Below are 23504 nucleotides of genomic sequence, written 5' to 3' on the forward strand. Positions count from 1 at the left end.
TATTTATTATTTTCCTTCGTCCTATCTTTTACAATCTTATATTTAATGGTATCAATTAACAGATCAATCTTAAATAAGAAACAGATAAGTTGGTGAAATAAAAAATAAGAATAATATGTTTTATTATTAGTTTATAGAAGGATTAAAAACTAATTTTATTTGATTTTAAAAAAATAATTATATTTATTATCCTCACACACCATATATTATATATATTTTAATTTTTTTTTTATAATAAATATATAATATATAAATGATAAGTAAAATAACTCAATTAGATTTATAATAATAAAATAAAATAAAAAAATATTAAAATATATGAAATATGTGATATGAGATGATAAATATACTCAATCCATCGTAAATACATCGTCCTTAAATTCTTAATATATAATTTGCTTAGTGGATCGGATCAACCATCTATCAAGTAACCGAAACTGAAGGTTTCACTCTCTCTCCCACGGCGGGTAGCAAAATTGCCACCCGGACCGTCAAACTTCCAAAGATCGTGTTAACCGCCTCTGAAGAGAAAATAAAGGATAAAGAGAGAAGGAAACAAGACAAACAAAAGCTGTCCAAACGCACCGTTGACCAAAGCCATTCCCAAGGACACGCTCGCCATCAAAACATTGACGTCTCACCCACGTTTCCCCGGGAACCCGTTGACGAATAGAACACCGACCTCACCCTGTATCCTGTACCGCACCAGATCCGAGCCCCCCACCTTCATTGATCCCCCCCCCCCCCCTTCTCTCTCTCTGCCTCCCTCCCTCCATACCACGATCTTCTTATTGACTTCCTCCCACCCTCTCTCTCTCTCTCTCTCTCTCTCTCTCTCTCACATCAGCGAGTACCTGACGGATCGGATCTCACTCGTCTGTAAAAACACACACACTCCGATCACTGCGCGTCGAAGACCTAGTCAGATTGGCCTTCTTAGCCCCACCGGTTTTAGAGAGAATATTTGGGATTGAATTATTAGGGTTTTTTCTCCTGCATTCTAAAATGAAATTACGGTCTCAGAATGCTCTCTATTTCACTCTTTGGAATTCGATAATTTGATCAAAAACCGCATTTTGGGAGACATACGGATTCTCCGGCGGAAATGGCAGCTTCGCCCGTCAAGTTCCTCTTCGGGTTCTTGCTAGTTTCCATCACATTGTGGTTAATATTCATGTAAGTTCCTGAATTCCGCCGCCAAGTGCATAACTTGTACGTTTTACTTTGTGTACGTTATTGGAAATTTGGAATGTATATTTTTTGGTATCAAATATGGGTTGATCAGTTTGTAGGAACAATTTTATCGTGTGGTTTGATGCACTTGTATTGGCCTTTTCGTTTTTAATGCAACGTGTTACTTGTATGATCAAATTGAGCTCGCATTTGGTTTGAGACGCAAGACTAGGTGGTTTGATATTTTTTTGTTTGATAGGTAAAATAAATAGGTGGCTTGATCTTATGGTATCTGAATTTAGTGAGTTGACACCATTTAGTAGCCTTGTACGTGGAGTTCAACGCTAATAAATTTACAGGGATTGGAGGTATACTGACAAAGGCGAGATTGGATGAGGCTCAATATAGGCGTGATGAGCCGCTCCAGCAGCAAATTCTATATGTAGCTCTCAACCATTGCAAATGAGTAAATTTATTGAGAATCATAATGGCAGCATCATCTAGAAATCCTGTTCGTACACTCCAAATACTACCGTTGTTATTCCTGTGCCCATTCCTTAACAAAAACTTACCAGCCTCACGCTAGGGTAGATGTTTCCATTTTCAAATTTTTTTGTTTTTGATAAGTAAAAATTTTATTCATTGAATGCGTAGGAAGTATACAAAAGGAACACCTAAATACGAACAACGAGGACCAAAACTCATGGACTGCCCCTCCATCAAGAACAATAGCTGAAAACCAACTAAACAAAGAACACATAGAAAATTTCCAGAGTTCATCTACATTGCGTTCTTTATTATTAAAACACCTCTCATTCATTTCCAACCAAATGCACCACATAATACACAAATGAATCATATTCCACGCAGCTGCCACTTGAGAGCAAGAATGAGGTTTAGACCAACATGCAAGTAAGTCTATCACTGATTTTGACATAACCCAGGACAGTCCGGATCTTCTAAACATGCCATCCCATAACCCTGTAGCCACATCACAATGTATAAGTAAATGGTCCATTGATTCCGCAGCTTTCTTACACATGACGCGCCACTCCATGACAATCATTCCATGCTTTCTCAAACGGTCAATTGTCTGAATGTTCCCAATTGCTTCTGTCCAAACAAAAGAAGCAACCTTTGACGGAACATGAGCCTTCCATATACTTTTCCAAGGAAAAGAGATATTATGCTGATCGTACAACGTCTTATAATAAGATCTAACATAAAACTTTTTAGACGCTGTTTATCTCCAATACATTTGCTCCCTCTCATGTCGTCTAATAACTACTGAATACAGCAGCCTGAAAAATCAGTAACCTCCTCAATTCCCCAATTTGGAATAGGTCTGAAAAAGCTGACATCCCAATGCACATATTCATTAGAGTGACTCATCATCAACTCTGAAATTGAGGCCTGCTGATTAACAACCAATCTAAAGCTCTAAACAGTGCAGTCTCACCACACCAAACATCAAACCAGAATCGAACTCTTGAACCATCACCTACAAAATTAACATGTTTCACAAAATTATCCCATCCTTTTCTAATAAATTTACATAAACTTACACCATAAGTCCCCCTACTCTCTTTAGCACACCAGCCCCCCCCCCCCCCCCCCCCCCCCAAAAAAAAAAAAACCAAAAAATAAATCACTTCCATACTTCCGGACAATCACCCCCCTCCACATCGCTCCCTCTTCCCTATTAAATCTCCACAACCACTTCCCCAACAACGCCTTATTAAAACTACACAAATTACGAACCCCCAAGCCTCCATCAGCAATTGGACAGCAAATTTTTTTCCAGTTTACTAAAGGAATTTTATTCTCCTCTCCCAAACCTCCACACAAAAAAGCTCCAACTTTTCAATACAATTGGCCGCTCCTACTGGTAAAGGAAATAGAGAAAGAAAGTACGTTGGGATATTAGAAAGAGTACCCTTTATAAGGGTGATTCTACCTCCTTTTGATAAATACAACATTTTCCACGCTGCCAACCTTTTCTCAATCTTCTCAATCATCCCATCCCAAATATATTTTTCCTTGAACGATGGCCCCAACGGGAGGCCTAGATATTTCATGGGCAAATAAGCAACTCTACATTCCAATAACTCTGCCAAATTTATTTGATCTCTTTTTTCACTTTGTATACTCCCTGTGTACTTGGGCATTGCCTAGTTTCTTCATATTCAATAAAGATTATTACTTATAAAAAAAAAAAAAAAAAACTCTGCCAAATTGATAATATTATGCACATCTTCCACTGGGACCAGCTCGGATTTACCCAAGTTCACCTTTAACCCGGAGACGGCTTGAAACATAACAAGACAGCCCTCAATGCTTTAATCTGTTCCCCAATAGCATCACAAAAAATAAGAGTATCATTAGCAAAAAGTAAATGTGATATAGAAGTAAAGCCATTAGTAGAAGTTCTCACCGAAAAACTGGAAATAAAACCTCCTCCTACCACAGCCTCCACCATACAGCTGAAAGCCTCCATAACAAGAACAAATAAAAATGGAGATAACAGATCCCTCTGTCTCAATCCTCTTGAACTCTGAAAAAAACCACAAGACTGCCCATTGACTAAAACCGAAAACCAAGCAGTCGAAATACAATGTCTAACCCAACCACACCACCTGTCACCAAAACCACATCTTCTAAGCATGTAGAAAAGAAATTCCCAATTTATGTGATTGTATGCCTTTTCCATTCCAGCTTACAAAGAACCCCCGGAACACCTTCCCGCAACCGACTATCTAAACACTCATTCGCAATAAGCACAAAATCAATGATTTGTTGGCCTCTAATAAAGGCATTTTGGGTTTTAGAAATAATTTTATCCATCACCTTGCTCATTCGATTTGCCCAAACCTTCGAATTATCTTATAAATTCTACTTCGCACTATCTCCCGACAATCTTGAAAGAAAGCCATAGAAAACCCATCCAGGCTAGGAGTTCTGTCTCTTCTAATCCCACAAACCACCCGATACACCTCAACCTCTTCAAACGGCCTCTCAAGCCAGGTTGCTGTAAAGGAATCCACAGCCTCAAGATTCAGACCATCAATTTTAGGTCTACAATCCTCTATCTCAGTTAGAAGAGTACTATAAAACTGCACAACATGATCTTGAATCTCATCAGGTGGAGAGAGCACATTATTATCAGCTTTAATCATCTCAATATCATTGTTGTGCCACATCCACATCGATTTTCAAAATTTTTTTTTACCTCACTTTGCCACATCCACATTTTAATTTAAAAAACTTTAGTCAATTTGAAGTTTCCCCATAAGCTTTTTTAAAGCCGAATTTTATCTAGTAAGTAGCAAATGTGGGACTTAGCACACATGATGTTTATAACTTATCATCTCTCAAAGGACTAAAAAAGAACTATTTAATATTACAATTGGAGCTTTCTGAAATCACTATAAACCATAAGAAATTTCTCTCATTGGCAATGTGAGATTCTATTCACTGTCACTTTCTTCCTATACTTAATTCGTCTCTCTTATCTGGCATGCCATCATTATCATCTTTCTTTGTGTGCACTTTGTTTACACTAATGCCATTGTATGTTCTAAGATTAAGCGTATTGTCACCGATACTGTTGTGAATTACGTTATTTTGTCATTTTCTTGTTTATATCTTATAGGCCAATTGGATTTGTGGCCATTTTTATTTTTATTTTTTTGTTGGCTGTCATTTTTATTGCCAATTCTTTATTGGACTTTCTTTTCCTTCTTTTATCCAGATCTGCTTCCAAGTTGCTGGCTTGGGTTTTGAGTCGGATTGTGGGAGCATCTGTCAAATTTCGGATTGGCGGATGGAAATGTTTACGAGATGTTGTGGTGAAGTTTGAAAAGGTTTTCTTTTCCTTGAGTAACTGCATTAACTTGTTTTTATGTGTCAGTTGGTCTTAGTTTTCTCCTTATTGTGCTAGGTCAATAGCTCATCATAGCATCATACGCCCATTACTAGGTAGAGTTCACTTATATTCACTATGAGAGATTGATTACATGGTTAAAAAAGTACTTTGTAAAATATCTGTGAATTTCCACTTAAAAATAGATTTTTGTTGACAAGAGATTGTGAACTAAGTTGACTTTGGGAATGGTGTGGGTTTTATGATGCTTATCGAATGACTTTTTCTATGCCGTGTCAATTCATGCAAAATGTGGGTCTTAGGTTGGGTTTGGGTAGTAAGGTAATCTCAGATATTCTTGAATAATAGAGAAAAAGTAGTGAAAAAATAATGATAAAATATTAAATAGCAGTGAATAGTAGTACACAATAGTAAAAAGTAAGGATAAAATAATGAAAGTAGTGGAGTATGCTGAGAATAGTCCACCACCCAAACTGGCCCTATCACCTGAATCATGGATGGTGCTCATTAATGGGCTTGCCATATGTTGCTCTTATAATAAATGAGGGTCTGCATCATGTATTGCGACTTAGATTTTTGAACATACATCTTTGGTCTTGGCTAGGGTGCACCCTGCCTCCCCAACACCCTGATTTTGAGTTCTTTTTACCAATTCATTGTATCAAGGCCTTGGTGCCAATGAGGAGGTTTCTCTTGCTTTACCTATTTTTGGTGGTCATATAAAATAAAGCCAGTCCGATTTCCACGAAGTGGGGGGAGAGAGGCAACCATTCCATTTGATATTAGGTTTCATAGAATAATTTTGTAGTGTACCGACTGGCAGGCTAATTTTTATGGAAGCTTTGGTCATTGACTGCAAGCGAAGTCGTTAAAGCTAACTGGAATTCAAGCAAAGTTGTTAAATCTAACTGGAATTCCTTCAGTAATTAATATGTTATTATTGTTCTCCTCCCTCCCCCTCCTCCCAAAAACTCCCCACCCCCAAAAGAAACACATCTGGACACTTTTATCACTGTCTTTATGGATTTGTTATTGGCAGGGTGCTGTTGAATCTGTATCTGTTGGTGAAATTAGACTCAGCCTACGTCAGTCCTTGGTCAAACTTGGTGCTGGTTTTATTTCTCGGGATCCAAAGCTGCAAGTGTTAATATGTGACTTAGAAGTTGTAGTGAGGCATTCAACTAAAAGCACACAAAAGGCTAAAATTCGAAAACCCCGCACCTCAGGCCGGGGAAAGTGGATGGTTGTAGCTAACATTGCGAGATATTTGTCAGTATCTGTCACCGATTTCGTTGTAAAGGTATTTGCACTTTTTTTTTTTTTTTGGGGGTGAAGTTTTTCTTCTGGTTATTATTTCATAATATTTTTTGAATGACTCATCTGGTCTCTTTTACTTTGGGTGCTATTATTGTTTTAGTTGCTCCTATGGTCTTTTACTTTTTCACCTTTCATGTCTTTTTGGTGATGGGCTATTTTGCCTTTCCATTAGCATAGAGCAGAAATTTAATGTATTAGCCCCCCAAAAGGTTCCAATGATAATTTCTGAACTAGGGTTGAAAAGCTTCAAATTTACTACAATATGGTTTCTTGTTTGTCTGTTAAAATAGTCTCTGGTTTCTTTTTGTGGCAAGAAATTCTTTTGGTCATGGTAACTCTTCTCATGCTGCAGACACCCAAAGCTACCATTGAAGTTAAGGAATTGACAGTGGATATATCTAAAGATGGTGGATCCAAGCCAAATCTGTTCGTTAAGCTGCGTATATTGCCTATTTTCGTTTACATAGGTGAACCACGGGCTAGTTGTGAGCAGTCTTCCACTTTTAACAGTGGAGGATGCATTTCTGCAGGCCAGTCATCCTTTGCCATTGATAAGTCTTCTGCCCCTTTTAGCTGTGAAGAATTCTCTCTATCTTGTGAATTTGGTCATGACAGGTATTTTCCCTGTTTAGGCTCCTTTCTTTGCCTTTTTTAGACGCAAGTCTTAAAATTGTTTTCTGGCAAAAAGTGGAATCTTTCAATTAATGGGCAACATCACATAAGATTAGTTGGTTAATTTACAAATTTTAGTGGTTGTTTTGCGACTTTCCATGTCAAATGGGTGGTATCCACTTGTTAACTTGTTAATGTTTTAACTTGATCTTGATAATACTGGTTTGCCGACTAAAGATTTACAATTGTTTCTTTTGGATGTAGGGAAGTTGGTGTAATTATCAAGAATTTGGATATTACCAGTGGAGAGGTCACTGTGAACCTAAATGAGAAGTTTCTTTCAAAAAGCAAGAGATCATCTAGCACTTCTCATTCTGATAAAGTCATAGATTCAACTGTTGATTCTGTGGCCGCTAAAAGGCCACAGGGCAAACAAACTCTTGCAGCACTTTCGAAGTACACTATTATGTTTCCGGAAAAGGTTTGTCATTATAGATGGCTTTCTACATGCTTCCCAGTTTCTTTTGCTCTTGCTTTGTATATTTTTTTCAATTTTATTTGGTTGCAATTGAAAAATAAAACCATTTCAGGAAGAAAGCAATATAAGTTGACTAGGGTATATAAAAAAAGTTGACTAGTGTATAAATGTTTTTTTTCCACCTTGACAGTCTTATTTTGCTACAAATTTTTATGTAACAGTTGTGTTTGTACTTCTGCTGGTTACTGTATACAAGGAAACTACTTATAAAAAAATGTGTGTATACAAGTAAACTATAGCTATAGGGGATAACATTTTCAGAAATGAATTTCCTGCAGGGGTGCTGGAAATAGTTGTTTGAACCTGCTATTCTGCCCAAAAAAGAGAAAGTTTCAATATTTCTGGTTGGTTGGATGAACCTGTGAAAAAAATGAATCTTAAGTTACCCTTGCCCCTTCTCTTGAATGCTTGCTGTGAATGTTTATAACTCCTTACTGAAATTACTCTGCAAAGTTCCACCACCACCACCACCACCCCCCCCCGCCGCGCGGGTCATAATATCATTCGTGTTGAAAAATGTATAATTATAAGGCCTGGTTAGAAGAATACTTCATTACAGAACATTAGATCTACTGTAATAGAACCTAGAGCAAGCTTGGAAAAATATGGTATTGGTTGTTTTTCTTTTCATGCTATAATTTTTGGAAGAAAGGGAGTTATGAACAATCTGAATGTGTCTAAGTTCATGACTGGAAAATATAAGTTCATTTGAATTAGATAGTTCAAACTGCACTTCTTAAATGCTTTTTTTTTTTTTAATAAGTAAAAATATTCTATATATATAAATAGGAGTAACTAAGTACATTGGACGTATATAAGAAAACACGTAGCCCATACTAGCTTGCCCCAAATGACCCAAAAAGCCCATGAAAATTAGAAATCTATCCAAAATACATCAAGCTTGAATTGGAATAGAACACACCTCCCCAACCCCACCACCCGTAAGACTAATACTCCACCCAAAACTCCCTCTACGAGGACGTCTTCACAATTCCCTCCCTTTTGTCTTCTCTCAACTTGAGCTACATCCCTTAGCGTCGTAGTTGATTGCCCAAGAAAGAAGCTTTAACTCCCTACTTTTTTTTAAAACTTGATTTGGTTTTAAGCGAGTGACCCGCCTCTATCTCAGCGAGTAGTGTTTTAAATTGGTCTTCTCATCCTCCATGTGAAAGCCCCACAATATGCTGAATCTCGTTAACCTTATGTATAACCCAATCTAATGGTGAACTTGCTATGTTGTTTGTCGGAGGAAGAGAAACCAGGGGAACAACATTATCCCCAGGCACAGTTCCCAATTGCTCTCCCGACCCTAGACATTCCTCCTCACAAGGAACCAACGATTAACCCATAATTTCCTCCCCGTATTATCCTACATTCAAATCCCAAACATCCTCAACAGCTATATTGTTGCTATCATCGTTAGAAGTTCCTTCACCTTCGGCATAGGTGTCGTCGTTCCATTGATGAGAACATTGCTTGTAGGTGCTCCACCCCTTGACGACCTTTTCTGTGCCACCTTGTCAAACCCTACTACTCCATCAGGAGGCATAGAACAAAGTAAGGGGAGTACTACATTTTGTTACCCCATTTTCATCTTCTGAAAGAAGCTCGTTTGCTTCTTCCTGAAGTACTCAAAACCCTGGAAGGATCGCCCCATCATCAATTGAAAGTAAACCCTGGATAAAGTTACCAACCCTAAATGCAACTGGTGACTGAGGGCAGTAAGACAACAAACCGGCGTGAACACTGATGTCGGCGTCCGACATCCCTATCTACGATGGCGCCGAAGTGCCCTTTGCTAGCACACTTGAGGCCTTTAAACCCGTAGGATCTACCCCCCGTCCCCCTTGTTCATTTTCAACTCATCACCCAAACGCATGGCCAGGTCCAACCCCTTATTCACATTTTTTTTATAAGTAAAAATATTATATATATCACTAGGAGTAACCAAGTACACTGAACGTATACAAGAAAACGCCTAGCCCATACTAGAGAGCACCTGACGACCCAAAAAGCCTGTGAAAAACTACTCAAAATACACCAAGCTCGAATTGGAATGGAACATACCTCCCCAACCCCAACCCATTGTTTCACGTAAAACTAATACTCTCCCTCTACGAGAACGTCTTCACAATGTCCTCCCTTTAGTCTTCCCTAGACTTGAGCTACCACCCTTAGCGTCGTAGTTGATTGCCCAAGAAAGACTCTTTAACTCCCTACTTTTCTTAAAACTTGATTTGGTTTCAAGTGCGTGGCTCGCCTCAATCACAGTGAGTAGTGCTTTAAATTGATCTTCACATCCTTCACGTGAAAGCCCCACGATATGCTGAATCTCGTTAACTTTATACAGAATCCAATCCGATGGTGAACTTGCTATATCGTTTATCAGAAGAAGAGAAACCATGGGAACAACATTATCCCTAGACATAGTACCCAATGGCACCTCCCGTCTCTAGACATTCCTTCTCACAAGGTACCAACAACAAACCCATAATTTCCCCCCCGCCATATCTTGCATTCAAATCCCGAATCTCCTTAATAACTATATGGTTGCTGTCCATTGCTTCTGTCCCCATTAAAGGTTCCTCCCCTCCATCAACGAGAACATTGCTTGTATGTGCTTCACTCCCCAACGATCCTTTCAGTGCCACTTTGTCAGACCCTATTGCTCCCTCAGGAGGCATAGAACAGGTAGGGGAAGCACTACATTCTGTTACCCCATTTTCATCTTCTAAAAGAGGCTCGTCTATTTCTTCCAAAGTACTCAAGACCTTGGAGGGACCCGAAAGTGAACCATGGAGAAAAGTACCAACCCCATTTGCAACTGGTGATTGAGGGCAGCTAGTCTCGGTCGGACTACCTACCAATAACCTCAACACCATAGCGTACGAGGCAAATTTGACTGAGGAAGGCTTTCCCATTGTCTTTCATTGAACAAACTCCCCTCTGTTTGCATGCTTCATAATAGTGGCTTTGGACCCAGTAACGCTTCGAATGGATTGCTGAAAACCTTTCCATCCAATGCCATTTGTGCCTTCCAAAATCACCAATAAACCTTCTTCCATTCTAGAATTTTGAGAGCTGTAGAAAGCTTCCCCTTGTGTTAATATGATGTTGAATGATGAGAACTCCATTACCTATCCTTAGCTCTCTAAGAATCCTTCATGGCAGTTAAGCTCTAAACAATCATCTATCCCCTTTGCCACCCATGAAGCTGCCGTCCCACCTAGACACATGAACTTAGTCATCTTTTTACTACGTTCAGAGATGAAAACTATTTCCTTCCTCTTTCGTAGAAACGAAAGTTTTTGATTCCTCCTTCAACCACCTCTCACCTTCCAACTGAGACGAATCCACATTGCACATTGTCATGATCCCAAATCACGAGATCACATCCCGCTTCGTCATCTTAAGGAAAAAGATGTTAAATGAAACTGCGCCTACGAAAAACTGCAGATCAAAATCCCGGTCGCTGGAGGAGGATTGACGTCGGAGGCCCCTCAATGGAGTCCCCAGAGCCCGATGGTCTTGTCTGTGGCAGTGGCGATGGTGGAGGCACAGGTTCGACGGTTGATGTTGTGGTACACCTGCCTTGCGCCTACGAAAAAATGCAGAAAATCCTGATTGCCGGAGGAGGATTGACGTTGGAGGCCCCTCAAAGGAGTCGTAGGAGCCCATCGGCCTTGTCTCCGGCGGTGGTAGAGGCATAGGTTCAACGGTCGACGTTGCCTCCGAGAAAGATAGATCTTGCGAAAATCCAAATCCCCGGAGGGAGGACCTACGCTAGATGGCCCTCAGGGAAGACGTCGAGGCCCGTCGGCCTTGTATGTGTCGGTGGTGACGTGTCACTGACCGGTCTAGGGTGGGTGAATGGTGGCGGCGGTCTAGGAAGTTATCCTAACATGGTGCCAAATTATATTTTAGAAATGAATTAGACTAATTAAAAACTACTAATTGTCATTTTTAAGATCTCTCACATACTCCATAACTCCCATCAATTGAGCTTTTACAGCCTAGAAGACCTCCTCCACTTCTCCTACATTCAAACACTCGACCGAGGTAGCCATTCCACCCTGCACCACATGGTGCTTACCCTTCACTTCTCCCAATTTCACCTGACATCCTTTGTCCCCTATAAGTGTCTCACCCTTTCCTTCCACCGCGGAGCTATTGTCAATTGGACTACCTGCCAATGACCTCAACACCGAGGCGTACGAGGCACCTTTGACCGGGGAAGGCCTTCTCACTGTCTTTCCATCAACGAACTCCCCTCTGTTTGCATGCTTTAGAATAACGGCTCTGGACCCAGTGACGCTTCAAATGGAATTCTGAAAACCTTCACATTTGATGCCATTTGCACCTTCAGGGATTACCAAAAAACACTTCCTCCTACCATTCCGAAATTCTGAAAGTTGCAGAAAACTGCCCTTTGCGTTAATATGATGTTGAATGATGAGAACTCCTTTCCCCATCCTTAACTCCCTGAAGAATCCATCATGACAGATGAGTTCTAAACAATCCTCTATCCCCTTACCAACCCCTGTCCCACATTGGCACATGAACTTAGCTATCCTTTTACTACATTTAGAGATGCGAAAGCTACTTCCTCCCTCTTTCGTAAAAATGAAAGTTTTTGATTCCACCTTCAACCACCTCTCACCTTCCATTTGAAATGAATCCGCATCGCGTCATCATCCTCTGGTACCAAATCACAACATCATCTCCCAAAACATCAAGCTTCCTCTCACTTTGTCATCTCAGACATCATCTCCCCAAACATGCAGATCTGATGTAGGTTTGTGCAGCAAAATCAAAGGAGTGGTTTTCCTGAGAAAATCCGATCACCGGAGTGCCCTTAGAGGATTCGCCTAAGCCCGATGGTATTGTTTGTGTGGTGGAGGCACATATCTGACTGATGAAGGTCCGAGAGATCTCCTTGGTGATTTTGAATCTTGTCGTTGGAGGGAGAACCGATGTTGGAGTGCCCTCCGAGGAGTCACCAGAGCCTGTCGGTCTTGTCTGTGTTGGGGAGGCACAAGTACCACGGTTGACGATGCCTCTGAGAAATTTGAGAAATTCCAGGTCGCCGGAGGGAGGACCGATGCCGGAAGTGGCCTTGGCAAAGATGCCGGAGTTCGTCGGCCTTGTTTGTGGCGGTGGTGGGGTTCTTAGGTGAAGGGTGATGCTGGTCAGTGCCTTAGGTGAAGGGTGATGGTGGGGTTAGCCTTAGGGTTTTCTTTGTCACTAATGCATGCTCATATAGTAATGTATATCCTATCCCATTATGGAAGAGGTATGTTTTTTTAATAGTCATGCCTTCTGTAACTTTGAAGAGGTGCGGCATAAAAAAGATTTTTTCTCTTCAGTAACTTTGATCCTTTTTTATTTTATTTTATTTATACAGCTTCAAAGTACTTATAAAAAAAAAAAAATTTATACAGCTTCAATTGATTGGGTTGGTATTTCACTTTACTATTTGCCACTACCTCTTACACCCGGGTAGCAAATTGGAAGAGAACTTAGGTTGCTTATGTAAAACCTGGGTTTCAAATTTTTCCCCTGTTAATGTGGGGTTTTCTTCACCACTGGCTACCAGCAGAGCCATCTTCTGCCTTGTATGATATTTTATCTGACACAGTTCCTCTTTATCTCCTTCGCTAGCAATGCTATCATTTTAGTTAATTTGTGGATTAAGTTCGCTTGTTAAGCCAACTACATATGCTGTATTAGCAGTTATTAATTCTCTGCTTATAGCATACTATTGAGTGTGCGCGTGTCTACATATATATACACTGGTTGCCTGTGGTAGCAGCAATATGTTTACATGCTTTATGCCATTTCAAGGCACATAGAATATGTCTTGGTTGCGTTTGATTGGAATGCATGATAAATAAGTTGGAAAATTTGCTAAATGGAGTAAAATTAACTAACAAAAAACATATTCTTAACATATAGGTTTGCTTCAACTTGCCAAAACTGGATGTGAGGTTTGTGCATCATGAGCATGATATTGATGTTGAGAATAACATCATGGGGATTCAATTAAAGATAATCAAATCTCGATTTAGTGAAGATGTGGGGGACAGCACACGCCTTGATGTGCAAATGGATTTCAGCGAGATTCATGTAATTGATCTTCTTACAGCTCTTTTGTGCCAGAGTTTTACAATCATGTTAAGCTTCACTTCTTGTTGACAATGATTTTTCACTACATTTCAGCTTCTTAGAGAAGCTGGCACCTCTGTTTTGGAGATACTTAAAGTTGATGTTGTCTCATTTTTGTATGTGCCGATACAGGTAAGTAGGTAGTTTATTATCAGTTTATTATCTTTTTCTAGCTGCTACCTTTTTATTGTGTGTTTTAGTTTATGTAAATACAGAACAGTTGTGTGAACTATATATGTAGTACTATTTTTTTGTTAGGACATTCACCCTCTTTGGATTATCACTTTATACGATTGTCTTGAACAATGCAGTTTTGTTAATCTTAAAATTTAAAGCTTACTCATTATCACAAGTGGCAAATGAGTGAGTTTGACTTGATTTAGGTCAAATAGACAGTCCTATGGATGTTGGCATCTGACTTGGAACAGGTGCTTGACAATGCTGCCTGAGAACAAAATGAACTGCAGTTTGTTTTTTTATCTTGAGAAAGTTCTGTCTTGGTGTTTTGTAACAAGTTTTTATCTTGTAACAAGATTTCTAACTGAGTGTTTTGGGAATATAAGAATTAGGCCAGTTATGACAGAATTTTCAGAGTGTATCTTTGATTTGAATCTCGTGGACTTACCATTAGCGGGGGGGTGCATGCACGTGGTCTAATAATCAGACATCTTCTAGACTAGATAGATTCCTGATTTCACCGGAGTGGGAATGTCATTTCCCGGATGTGTGGCAAAAGAGATTGCCTCGTTTGTGTTCATATCACTGGCCTATTATGTTGGATGGCAGAGGAGTCCAAAGGCGGCGTAGGTACTTCAAATTTGAAAACATGTGGTTGAAGGTTGATGGCTTTGAGGAAAGGGTCAGGCAATGGTGGGCATCATATCAGATACAAGGAACTCCTAGTTTTATTTTTGTTGGTAAACTGAAAGCTCTAAAAAAAGACCTAAAGTTGTGGAATAGGCATTCTTTTGGCAATATATGGGAGTGCAAAAAAAGTAAGGAAATGGAGATCCAAGGGTTGGAAAGGATACAAGAAGCATGGTCCTTAACTCAAGAAGAAATAGCTCTAAAATTGGGGCTGGAAGCGGAACTTGAAAGAATTGTAATTTTAGAAGAGACATGTTGGCGTCAAAAGTCAAGAGCGTTATGGTTGAAGGAAGGTGACCGAAGCACTAAGTTCTTTCACAGAATACTTAACTCACATAAGAGATACAACAACATGGAGATGCTGAAAATAGAGGGAGTGGAGTGTCAGGAAGAGCTAGTGATAAACAACCATGTAGTTGACTTGTTTGAGCAATTACTTTCTAAGCAGGTGGGTTGGTGGCCTAAACTTGAAGGGCTTGGTTTTGATTTCATTGAACTTAATGAGGTAGATCGACTGGATAGGCCTTTTGAGGAGATGGAGGTTTATGAAGTTGTGAGGAAAATGGTTAAAGACAAGGCATCGTGTCTTGATGGTTTCTTTCAAACTTGGGCTGTATTAAAACATGATCTCATGAAGGTGTTCCAGGAGTTCTACTCGGTGGGGAAGTTTGAAAAAATCCTTAATGCTACTTTTCTTTCACTAATACCAAAGAAGGTGGGGCCGAGTAGGTTAAGGCCTATTAGCTTAGTAAATGGGGTATACAAGATATTATCTAAGGTCTTAACGAATCGTTTGAGTGAGGTAGTGGGGAAGCTAATTTTGAAACCTCAAAATGCATTTGTCAAGGATAGACAAATCCTATATGCGGTTCTTATTGCTAATGAATGCATAGATAGTCGTCTAAAAACTGGTGAAGCAAGGATTATTTGCAAGCTAGACATGGAGAAGGCGTATGGCCACGTCTGGGACTTCCTTCTTGATCTGTTGGGGAAATGTGGTTTTGGGGAGAGATGGTGCTCGTGGATTAGGTGGTGCATATCAACAGTGAAATTCTCCGTCTTGATAAATGGAAGCCCAACTGGTTTGTTCCGTAGTACACGAGGTTTAAGACAAGGAGATCCGTTGTTCCCATTACTCTTTATTATTGTGATGGAGGCGTTAAGCAGAATGTCCTCGGCCTTGGTTGCAAATGGTTTGGTGGCTGGATTTAAGATCGGCTCTCTGAATAGGGGACTTGTTAACATATCTCATTTGTTGGTCGCAGATGGTACTCTTTTCTTTTGCGAAGCAGATCCTTACCAGATTTGAGTTCTGAAGGCCCTTCTCCTTTGTTTTGAAGTAACTTTCGGACTTAAAGGTTAATTTGGAAAAATCAGAGATGATGCCTATTGGAGGAGTTCGGCATATTAGACAGTTGGCTAGCATTTTGGGATGTACGACTGCGGTGTTACCCATGACCTATCTGGGGCTTCCGTTGGGGGCGGCCTCGAGAGCGACTCCATTATGGGATTCAGTTATTGAGAAAGTGGTAGGATTACACTGATTAAGAGTACTCTATCTAATCTACCTACCTATTTTTTGTTATTGTTTCCTATTCCAGCAAAGGTGGCATTTCGATTAGAGAAACTTTGAAGGGATCTCTTGTGGGGTGGATTGGGAGAGGAATATAAATTTCACCTAGTTAAGTGGGAAAATGTATGTAGCCCTATCTCGATTGGGGGCTTGGGCATTAGAAATATGAGAACCTTCAATCGGGCGTTACTAGGTAAATGGTTGTGGAGGTATCAGAAGGAACTTGAAGCCCTTTGGAAGACGGTAATTGAGAGCAAATATGGGGAACTATGGGGGGGTTGGTGTACAAAAGAAGTGAGAGGAGTGTACGGAGTGGGTTTATGGAAACATGTAAGAAGAGAGTGGGAGGTCTTTTCTCGCTATACTTGATTTCGCCTAGGAGAAGGAACCCGTATTAATTTCTGGTATGACACTTGGTGTGACCATGTTGCTCTAAAGGAATATTTTTCTTCATTATTTAGAGTTGCAAGAGATATTGATGCATCAGTAATAGATGTAAGGGAAAGATCAGGCCAATAGAACATCAACTTCAGTAGGGCTGCACAAGATTAGGAGATGAGTAGTTTTGAATCCTTTTACAGCCTTTTGTATTCTTGTGAACCGTGTAATTCACAGGATAGTCTATGGAGGATACCTATAGCTAAAGGCACTTTCTCGGTGCGCTCTTTTATAAGTCTTTTACTCAAGAGACACCTATACAGTTTCCATGGAGAAAGCTATGGAGACATAAGGCACCACCCAAAGCAACGTTCTTTGTGTGGACAACATTCTTGGGTAAGATCCTCACAACTGATAATTTGAGGAAGCATAGGGTGATCATTGCAGATTGGTGTTGCATGTATAGGAAGGGGGGTGAATCGGTGGACTATCTCTTAATACATTGTGAGATAGCGAGAGGGTTATGGAATGAGGTTCTTGGCAGAATTGACTTGACTTGGGTTATGCCTGAGAATGTGGTAGGGGTTTTGGCCAGTTGGACAAATTTTAGAGGCAATCAACAGATAAAAGAGGTGTGGAAGATGATTCCCATTTGCATCATGTGGTGTTTATGGCAAGAGCGCAATGAAAGGACGTTCGAAGACAAAGAGAGATCGATGAAGGAATTGAAAGCTTTCTTTATTAGAACTCTTTGTAATTGGACCATAGCAGTTGATTTCAATGGGGGAGTTACATGATTTTCTTATTTCCATGGCTCATACCTAGCTATGGCAACTATACATTGTATCGGGCTTTTGCCTATTCTTTGATGAATATAATTTATTTACTTATAAAAAAAAAAGTTCTATCTTGGTGTTGGTGGGTTGGTTGTTGGTACACATACCCTCACTCTTTTTGCCCATGTATTTGCTCCTCCTGTTGATGCATGTCAGCTAGCTGCTAGGTAATCACCTTGATCAAATACAGCTATCCAGTTATCCTAGTTTGTCCCCTCTCGTGGTCACAGCTAGAGTGGATGACAGGTTAGAGAGGATTATTGGGCAGTAATATGGATGTTGGCATCTGATGCCATACAGGTGCTTGCAAATGCTTCCTGAGAACAAAATGAATAGCAGTTTTTATTTATTTATTTATCTTGAGAAAGTTCTGTCTTGGTGTTGGTGGGTTGCGTATTACACATACCCTCACTCTTTTTGCCCTTGTATTTGGTCCTCCTGTTGATGCATGTCAGCTAGGTAATCACCTTTATTAAATACATCTATTCAGTTATCCTATTTGGTCTCCTCTCTCATGGTCACAGCTAGTTAGAGAGGAATTGGAGACCTTTTCCTGCAACGGTGGAGACGATGGGTTTAGTTTATTGTCATTTGAGCTTTTAGCATGAAGATATCAATGCATTGACTACTAGAGCATGCTGACATCAGTGGTGTTGCATTTGTACATTACAGACACTATGTTTTACTTGGGTTTTACTTCCAAATAATTATGCTGTCTTTCTTTTTAGATGCATCGGATATGTTAAACTTTACATTGACGGTGCACAATATCATTTATTTATTAGATCTTTTTTTTAATGTTCTTACTATACAGCTGACCTCACCTATTAGAGCTGAAATTGATTTTAAACTCGGAGGTACTCAGTGCAACATCATAATGAGTAGACTAAAGCCGTGGTTGCGCCTCCACTACTCGAAAAAGAAAAAAATGGTGCTTCAGGAGGAAACTCTTGCTCTTGAAAAGTCTCAATCAATTGAATCCAAAGCCATCATGTGGACATGTACTGTCTCAGCCCCGGAGATGACCATTGTGCTCTATAGTGTCAACGGTTTGCCAGTTTATCATGTAAGTGCTATATTTATTGCTATCACATGGTGTTAGGTTAGGGGAAATGCTTGATGCCTTTATTTTGAAAAAGTGTTGTGTTAGTGCTCGTCAACTGTAAGATTGTTATGTCCTTGGGGTATCATTTGGACCTATTTTCAAATTGAGGCAACCAAATAAATATATTGAGTACATATGAGGAATGGAACTCGAGTTTCGTAGTATTCATCTACTTGATTCTATCATTAATAAACTACCTTGCTAATCTTGGTAACTAGTGCCCACGATAATTTTCTTATAAGAAAATGGCACCATGATAAAAGCAGAGATTCATAAAATTCTTACCAGTCTAATTTCCCGAAGCAAGGAAGCATTTGATTCAAGCTTCTGCAAATCAATACCATGGCAGGATTAAGATGCCATGATCAGACAATATAGTGACTAATCTTCAGCACAATGGTGGAGCAATGAGAATTCTGCTTTATATGAATTGTAAACATAAACATACTTCTCCACATTTCCATAAAATGGAACAACATTTTAAGCCTTGCATTATTAATGGCCATCAGATTTAGTGAGGGGGCAACTACTTGGATCTACTACTGTTAAAGATGTGAAAAATTCACGTGGAGGCCCGTGATGAAAATCCGTTATTCTAGTGGGGCGTTTTGATGTACCATAAAACACTGTTTGACTTCGAGAACATATAAACTAGGGTTTTTTTTTTGGGGGGGGGGTATATGATAGTGATCACCTATTCATTTTATTTGAGGGTCTTAAATCAGTGGATATTTGACTTTAAAATATGTGTGTGTGTGTGTGTGTGTGTGTGTGTGTGTGTGTGTATAGATTCATTGGACACCTGATAGGAGGTAATTCTATTTCACTTCCCCATTTTTCTCCCAACACCTACTTATATATAAAAAAAAAAAAATTTCCTCCCAACACCCCCCTTTTGCCTATTAAGGTACTTGTGTATTTTGGGGTCTTAAATGTGTTGGTCTTAATGATAGACTTGTTTAGTATTAGGGCTTTGAGTGAGCAATTTGGAGTTTTGATGGCCAATTTGTGGTGTACGGTAGTGGCTTAAGTTGCAGTGCCACCTTTTATTTGAGAGTTGTGTTTTTGTTTCTACAAATTTGACCACCTCAGTGCCTGTTTGGGATTGTGGTAGGAAATAGAGCTTTTCATAGTAGTTTGTAGAATTTTACTAAAAAGCTTTAATATTAAGAAGTTGTTTATTGTTTGGTAAAAATGCATGCTTTTAAAGTTAGTTATGGTGGTTTTGTTTTTTAAAATGTAGCATTATCTACAAGAGTTTGGAAGCACTTTTATAAATTTAGGGCCTGTTTGGGTTTGAGTTTGGAAGCTTAAAAAGTGCTTATAACAGCTAAAAAGCTCTTTTAAAGAAAATGTTATGTTTGGTAAATTTATAAAAAGTGTTTTAATCACTTAAAAAAGCTGAAAATCTACTTTTTTAAAAAGCACCAATTGAAGCTTTTATTGAAAAGTTCTTGAGATAACTGTGTATTTTTTAAAAACTATTGTAACTAACTTTAAAGCGCTTTAGATACATGTTTATCAAACAGTAAACAGCTTCTGAAGTATAGAGCTTTATGGTAAAGCTCGACAATTAAAAGCACTACTGTGTAAAACTCTATTTCCTACCGCAATCCCAAACAACCCCTCAAATTATTGAATATTTATGCCAAATGAAGTTTTATATTTCAACAATTTTCATATTCACGTTTCTGATCCTTGCTTTCAGTATGAAGTTGTGCAACTGCATACATGGATTGACACATCTAATTCTTTTTATGTTGGAATATAAATAATAGGTGACATGATTATGCTTTTATGGATGGAATTTCTAAGCTTCCTCCATTGTATAGTTCTCATTATATCTCTCTATTTCTTACTCTTTAACTTCCACTATTTGATGAAATACTGATTATGTATTTACAGTATTTTTAACTTCTGACTTCCTAATAGGTTTGCTCACAATCATCACACGTGTTTGCAAATAATATATCGAATATGGGAACTGCAGTGCACATGGAACTTGGTGAAATAAATTTGCACATGGCAGATGAATATCAAGAATGCTTAAAAGAGAGCCTTTTCGGTGTGGAATCAAATTCAGGTTCTTTAATGAACATAGCAAAGGTTAGCTTGGATTGGGGTAAGAAGGACATGGAATCATCCGAGGAAGAGGGTCCTAGGTCTAAATTGGTTCTATCTGTTGATGTAACTGGTATGGGTGTATATTTAACTTTCAAGCACGTTGAATCACTTATATTAACTGCCATATCCTTTCAAACTCTCTTCAAAAAACTTTCTGCATCCGGAAAAAGAACAGCACAGAACCGGGTAGGGCGTTCCTCCAAATCTTCAGGGAAAGGGACACGGCTCTTAAAATTTAATCTTGAGCGCTGTTCTGTAAACTTCTGTGGTGATGTGGGTTTGGAAAACACAGTTGTTGTAGATCCCAAGCGTGTGAATTATGGAACACAGGGTGGTCAGGTTGTTATCAGTGTGTCTGCTGATGGCACACCACGCTGTGCAAAAGTAATGCCCACACTATCAGAAGAATACAAGAAGTTGAAGTACTCTTTCTCTCTTGATATTTTCCATTTGAGTTTGTGTGTGAACAAGGAGAAACAGTCCACACAGTTGGAACTTGAGAGAGCACGATCTGCCTATCAGGAGTATTTATTGAAACATAAGCCTGCCACAAAAGTGACGTTGTTTGACATTCAGAACGCCAAATTTGTACGGCGATCTGGTGGCCTGAAAGAGATTGCTGTATGCTCTCTTTTCAGTGCTACTGATATTATGGTCAGGTGGGAGCCTGATGTACACCTATCATTAATTGAACTTGTTTTGCAATTGAAGTTGCTGGAACACAATCAGAAGCTTCACAGACATGGCAATGAATCTGTGGAAGACGTCCCTGGTGTCAGGGATATTGAACAGAAGAAAGAAGCCACTTCAGTATCAGGAAATGGTGATAGGCACAAGAAAAGGGAATCTATATTTGCCATTGATGTAGAAATGTTGCGTATATCTGCAGAGGTTGGAGATGGGGTTGACGCAATGGTTCAGGTTCAGTCTATCTTCTCTGAGAATGCCCGTATAGGAGTACTTCTTGAAGGGCTTATGCTTTGTTTCAACGGGTCAAGAGTATTCAGAAGTAGCCGAATGCAAATTTCACGTATTCCCAGTGCCTCTATAGATGCAGAAGTGCCAGTTGCCACTTCATGGGATTGGGTAGTACAAGGCCTTGATGTTCATATTTGCATGCCATATAGGTTGCAATTGCGTGCCATCGATGATGCCATTGAGGATATGTTGCGTGGTTTGAAGCTTATAACTGCTGCTAAAACTAATCTAATTTTTCCCGCAAAGAAAGAAAGCTCAAAAGCTAAAAAGCCTGGCGCAACAAAATTCGGTAGTGTAAAGTTTTGCATACGTAAGCTAACTGCTGATATCGAGGAAGAGCCATTGCAGGGCTGGCTTGATGAACACTATCAGCTGATGAAGAATGAGGCTTGTGAGTTAGCTGTCAGGTTAAAATTTCTCGATGAATTTATTTCCAAAGCCAATCAAATTCCTAAAACAGCTGAAACAAATGATGCTAATGGATTAGAGGTTGACGTACAAGATCCTTCAGCTAATTGTCAAATGGAAGAAGAAATTTATAAACAGTCATTTCGATCATATTATCAGACATGTCAGAGTCTAGCACTGTCTGAAGGTTCAGGTGCCTGTAGAGAAGGGTTTCAGGCTGGTTTTAAGCCTAGCACTGCCAGAACTTCGCTTCTTTCCATTTCTGCCACAGATTTAGATGTAAGCTTGACTAGAATTGATGGTGGAGATGCTGGGATGATAGAGGTTTTAAAGAAGCTGGATCCTGTCTGCCTTGAAAAAAATATACCATTTTCTAAGCTGTATGGGAGAAAAATACTCTTGCATACAGGCTCTCTCGTTGTTCAGCTACGAGATTACACATTTCCTCTTTTCTATGCTACTTCGGGTAAATGTGAAGGTCATGTTGTTCTAGCACAACAGGTGAAGTTCAGAGCTGCCTCTCTTTACTTTTATGGTTTCATTTTTAGTGTATACTTGCATTGTAGATGCTTTTTGGTTGTGAAAATCTGGCATCCTGGATTTGTGAAAATTCATAGATTGGATAAGCACTTTTTTATTACTGAAGCCCATAAAAAAGATAATCATATCTTGAAACTTAAGGGTTTCACTTCTGTATGTATCCTTTATAGCATGAACAACCTATGGACTGATAGATTGTTCTGTTATATGGGAGGGCGTTGCTATCATGGACCTTCTACGAAGTATGTGTACCTTTAAACAGTCTCACTTTCTAAGAACTCCCTGCTTCTCTTTGACTAATATGATTCTACATTCCTGATTGTTCTCAATCAAATTAGTATAGAATAATGGTTTGAAGATATAATATACTTTTTAATGAGAATAGGCATAGCTCAAGTACACAAGACATGTACAAGAGCAACACCCATGTGTGATTGTCTAAAGATACAAGGAAATCATGAATGCTCATGCCATCAAAGTCTATTACAATCAACCAATGGAATAAAGTGTTAAGAAAAATATTCTAAGCTCGTCCATTTTCCATTCGAGATCATTGAAACTCCTTTCATTTCTCTCCTTCCATAAGCACCACCAAAGGCAAATCGGGACCATCTTCCACATAGCTACAATGTGAGGATTAGCTTGGATGCCTCTCCAACTTGCTAGCAAATTGACCACCCTTCTTGGCATCACTCAAAGTAATCCCACTCTAGCAAAGATATCATTCTGTAAGCTCATGGCCACTTCACAATGCAATAATAAGTGGTCAACAGGCTCCCCACTTTTTTTGCACATACAATACCAGTCCATCACAATGATTTGGCGCATCCTTAGATTGTCTAGGGTGAGAATCTTCCCTAAAGGAAGCTGTGTAGAAACCTATAAATGAGTCAACTTCCCAATCTTGTCCAGCTTTGAGGAAGTTGACATTCCATTGAAGGCATAATATTGACTCGCATCTACACCAGATTTTTTTTGTTTGTATCTCTGGCTTCACTGATGTTCAT

At 39.4% G+C, this 23504-nt stretch overlaps 1 protein-coding gene across 2 annotated transcripts in view; it reads left to right on the forward strand.

Annotated features, from left to right (window-relative positions):
- Window positions 1–568: 568 nt before the first annotated feature.
- The window catches only part of LOC122316451 (protein SABRE), a 42185-nt gene continuing 19249 nt past the window's right edge, over window positions 569–23504 (forward strand). The window contains exons 1-9 of one of the 2 annotated variants that reach the window (XM_043132973.1): window positions 569–1176; window positions 4925–5036; window positions 6096–6356; window positions 6726–6988; window positions 7250–7466; window positions 13479–13649; window positions 13743–13820; window positions 18157–18408; window positions 20380–22458. In XM_043132973.1, coding sequence (XP_042988907.1) covers window positions 1106–1176; window positions 4925–5036; window positions 6096–6356; window positions 6726–6988; window positions 7250–7466; window positions 13479–13649; window positions 13743–13820; window positions 18157–18408; window positions 20380–22458 — 3504 coding nt within the window. In that variant the 5' untranslated portion in view covers window positions 569–1105. The remainder of the gene's footprint in view (window positions 1177–4924; window positions 5037–6095; window positions 6357–6725; window positions 6989–7249; window positions 7467–13478; window positions 13650–13742; window positions 13821–18156; window positions 18409–20379; window positions 22459–23504) is intronic. The other variant, XM_043132974.1, reaches the window with a different exon arrangement.

Source organism: Carya illinoinensis, chromosome 7, assembly GCF_018687715.1.
Source record: "Carya illinoinensis cultivar Pawnee chromosome 7, C.illinoinensisPawnee_v1, whole genome shotgun sequence".
NCBI classification, from domain to species: domain Eukaryota; kingdom Viridiplantae; phylum Streptophyta; class Magnoliopsida; order Fagales; family Juglandaceae; genus Carya; species Carya illinoinensis.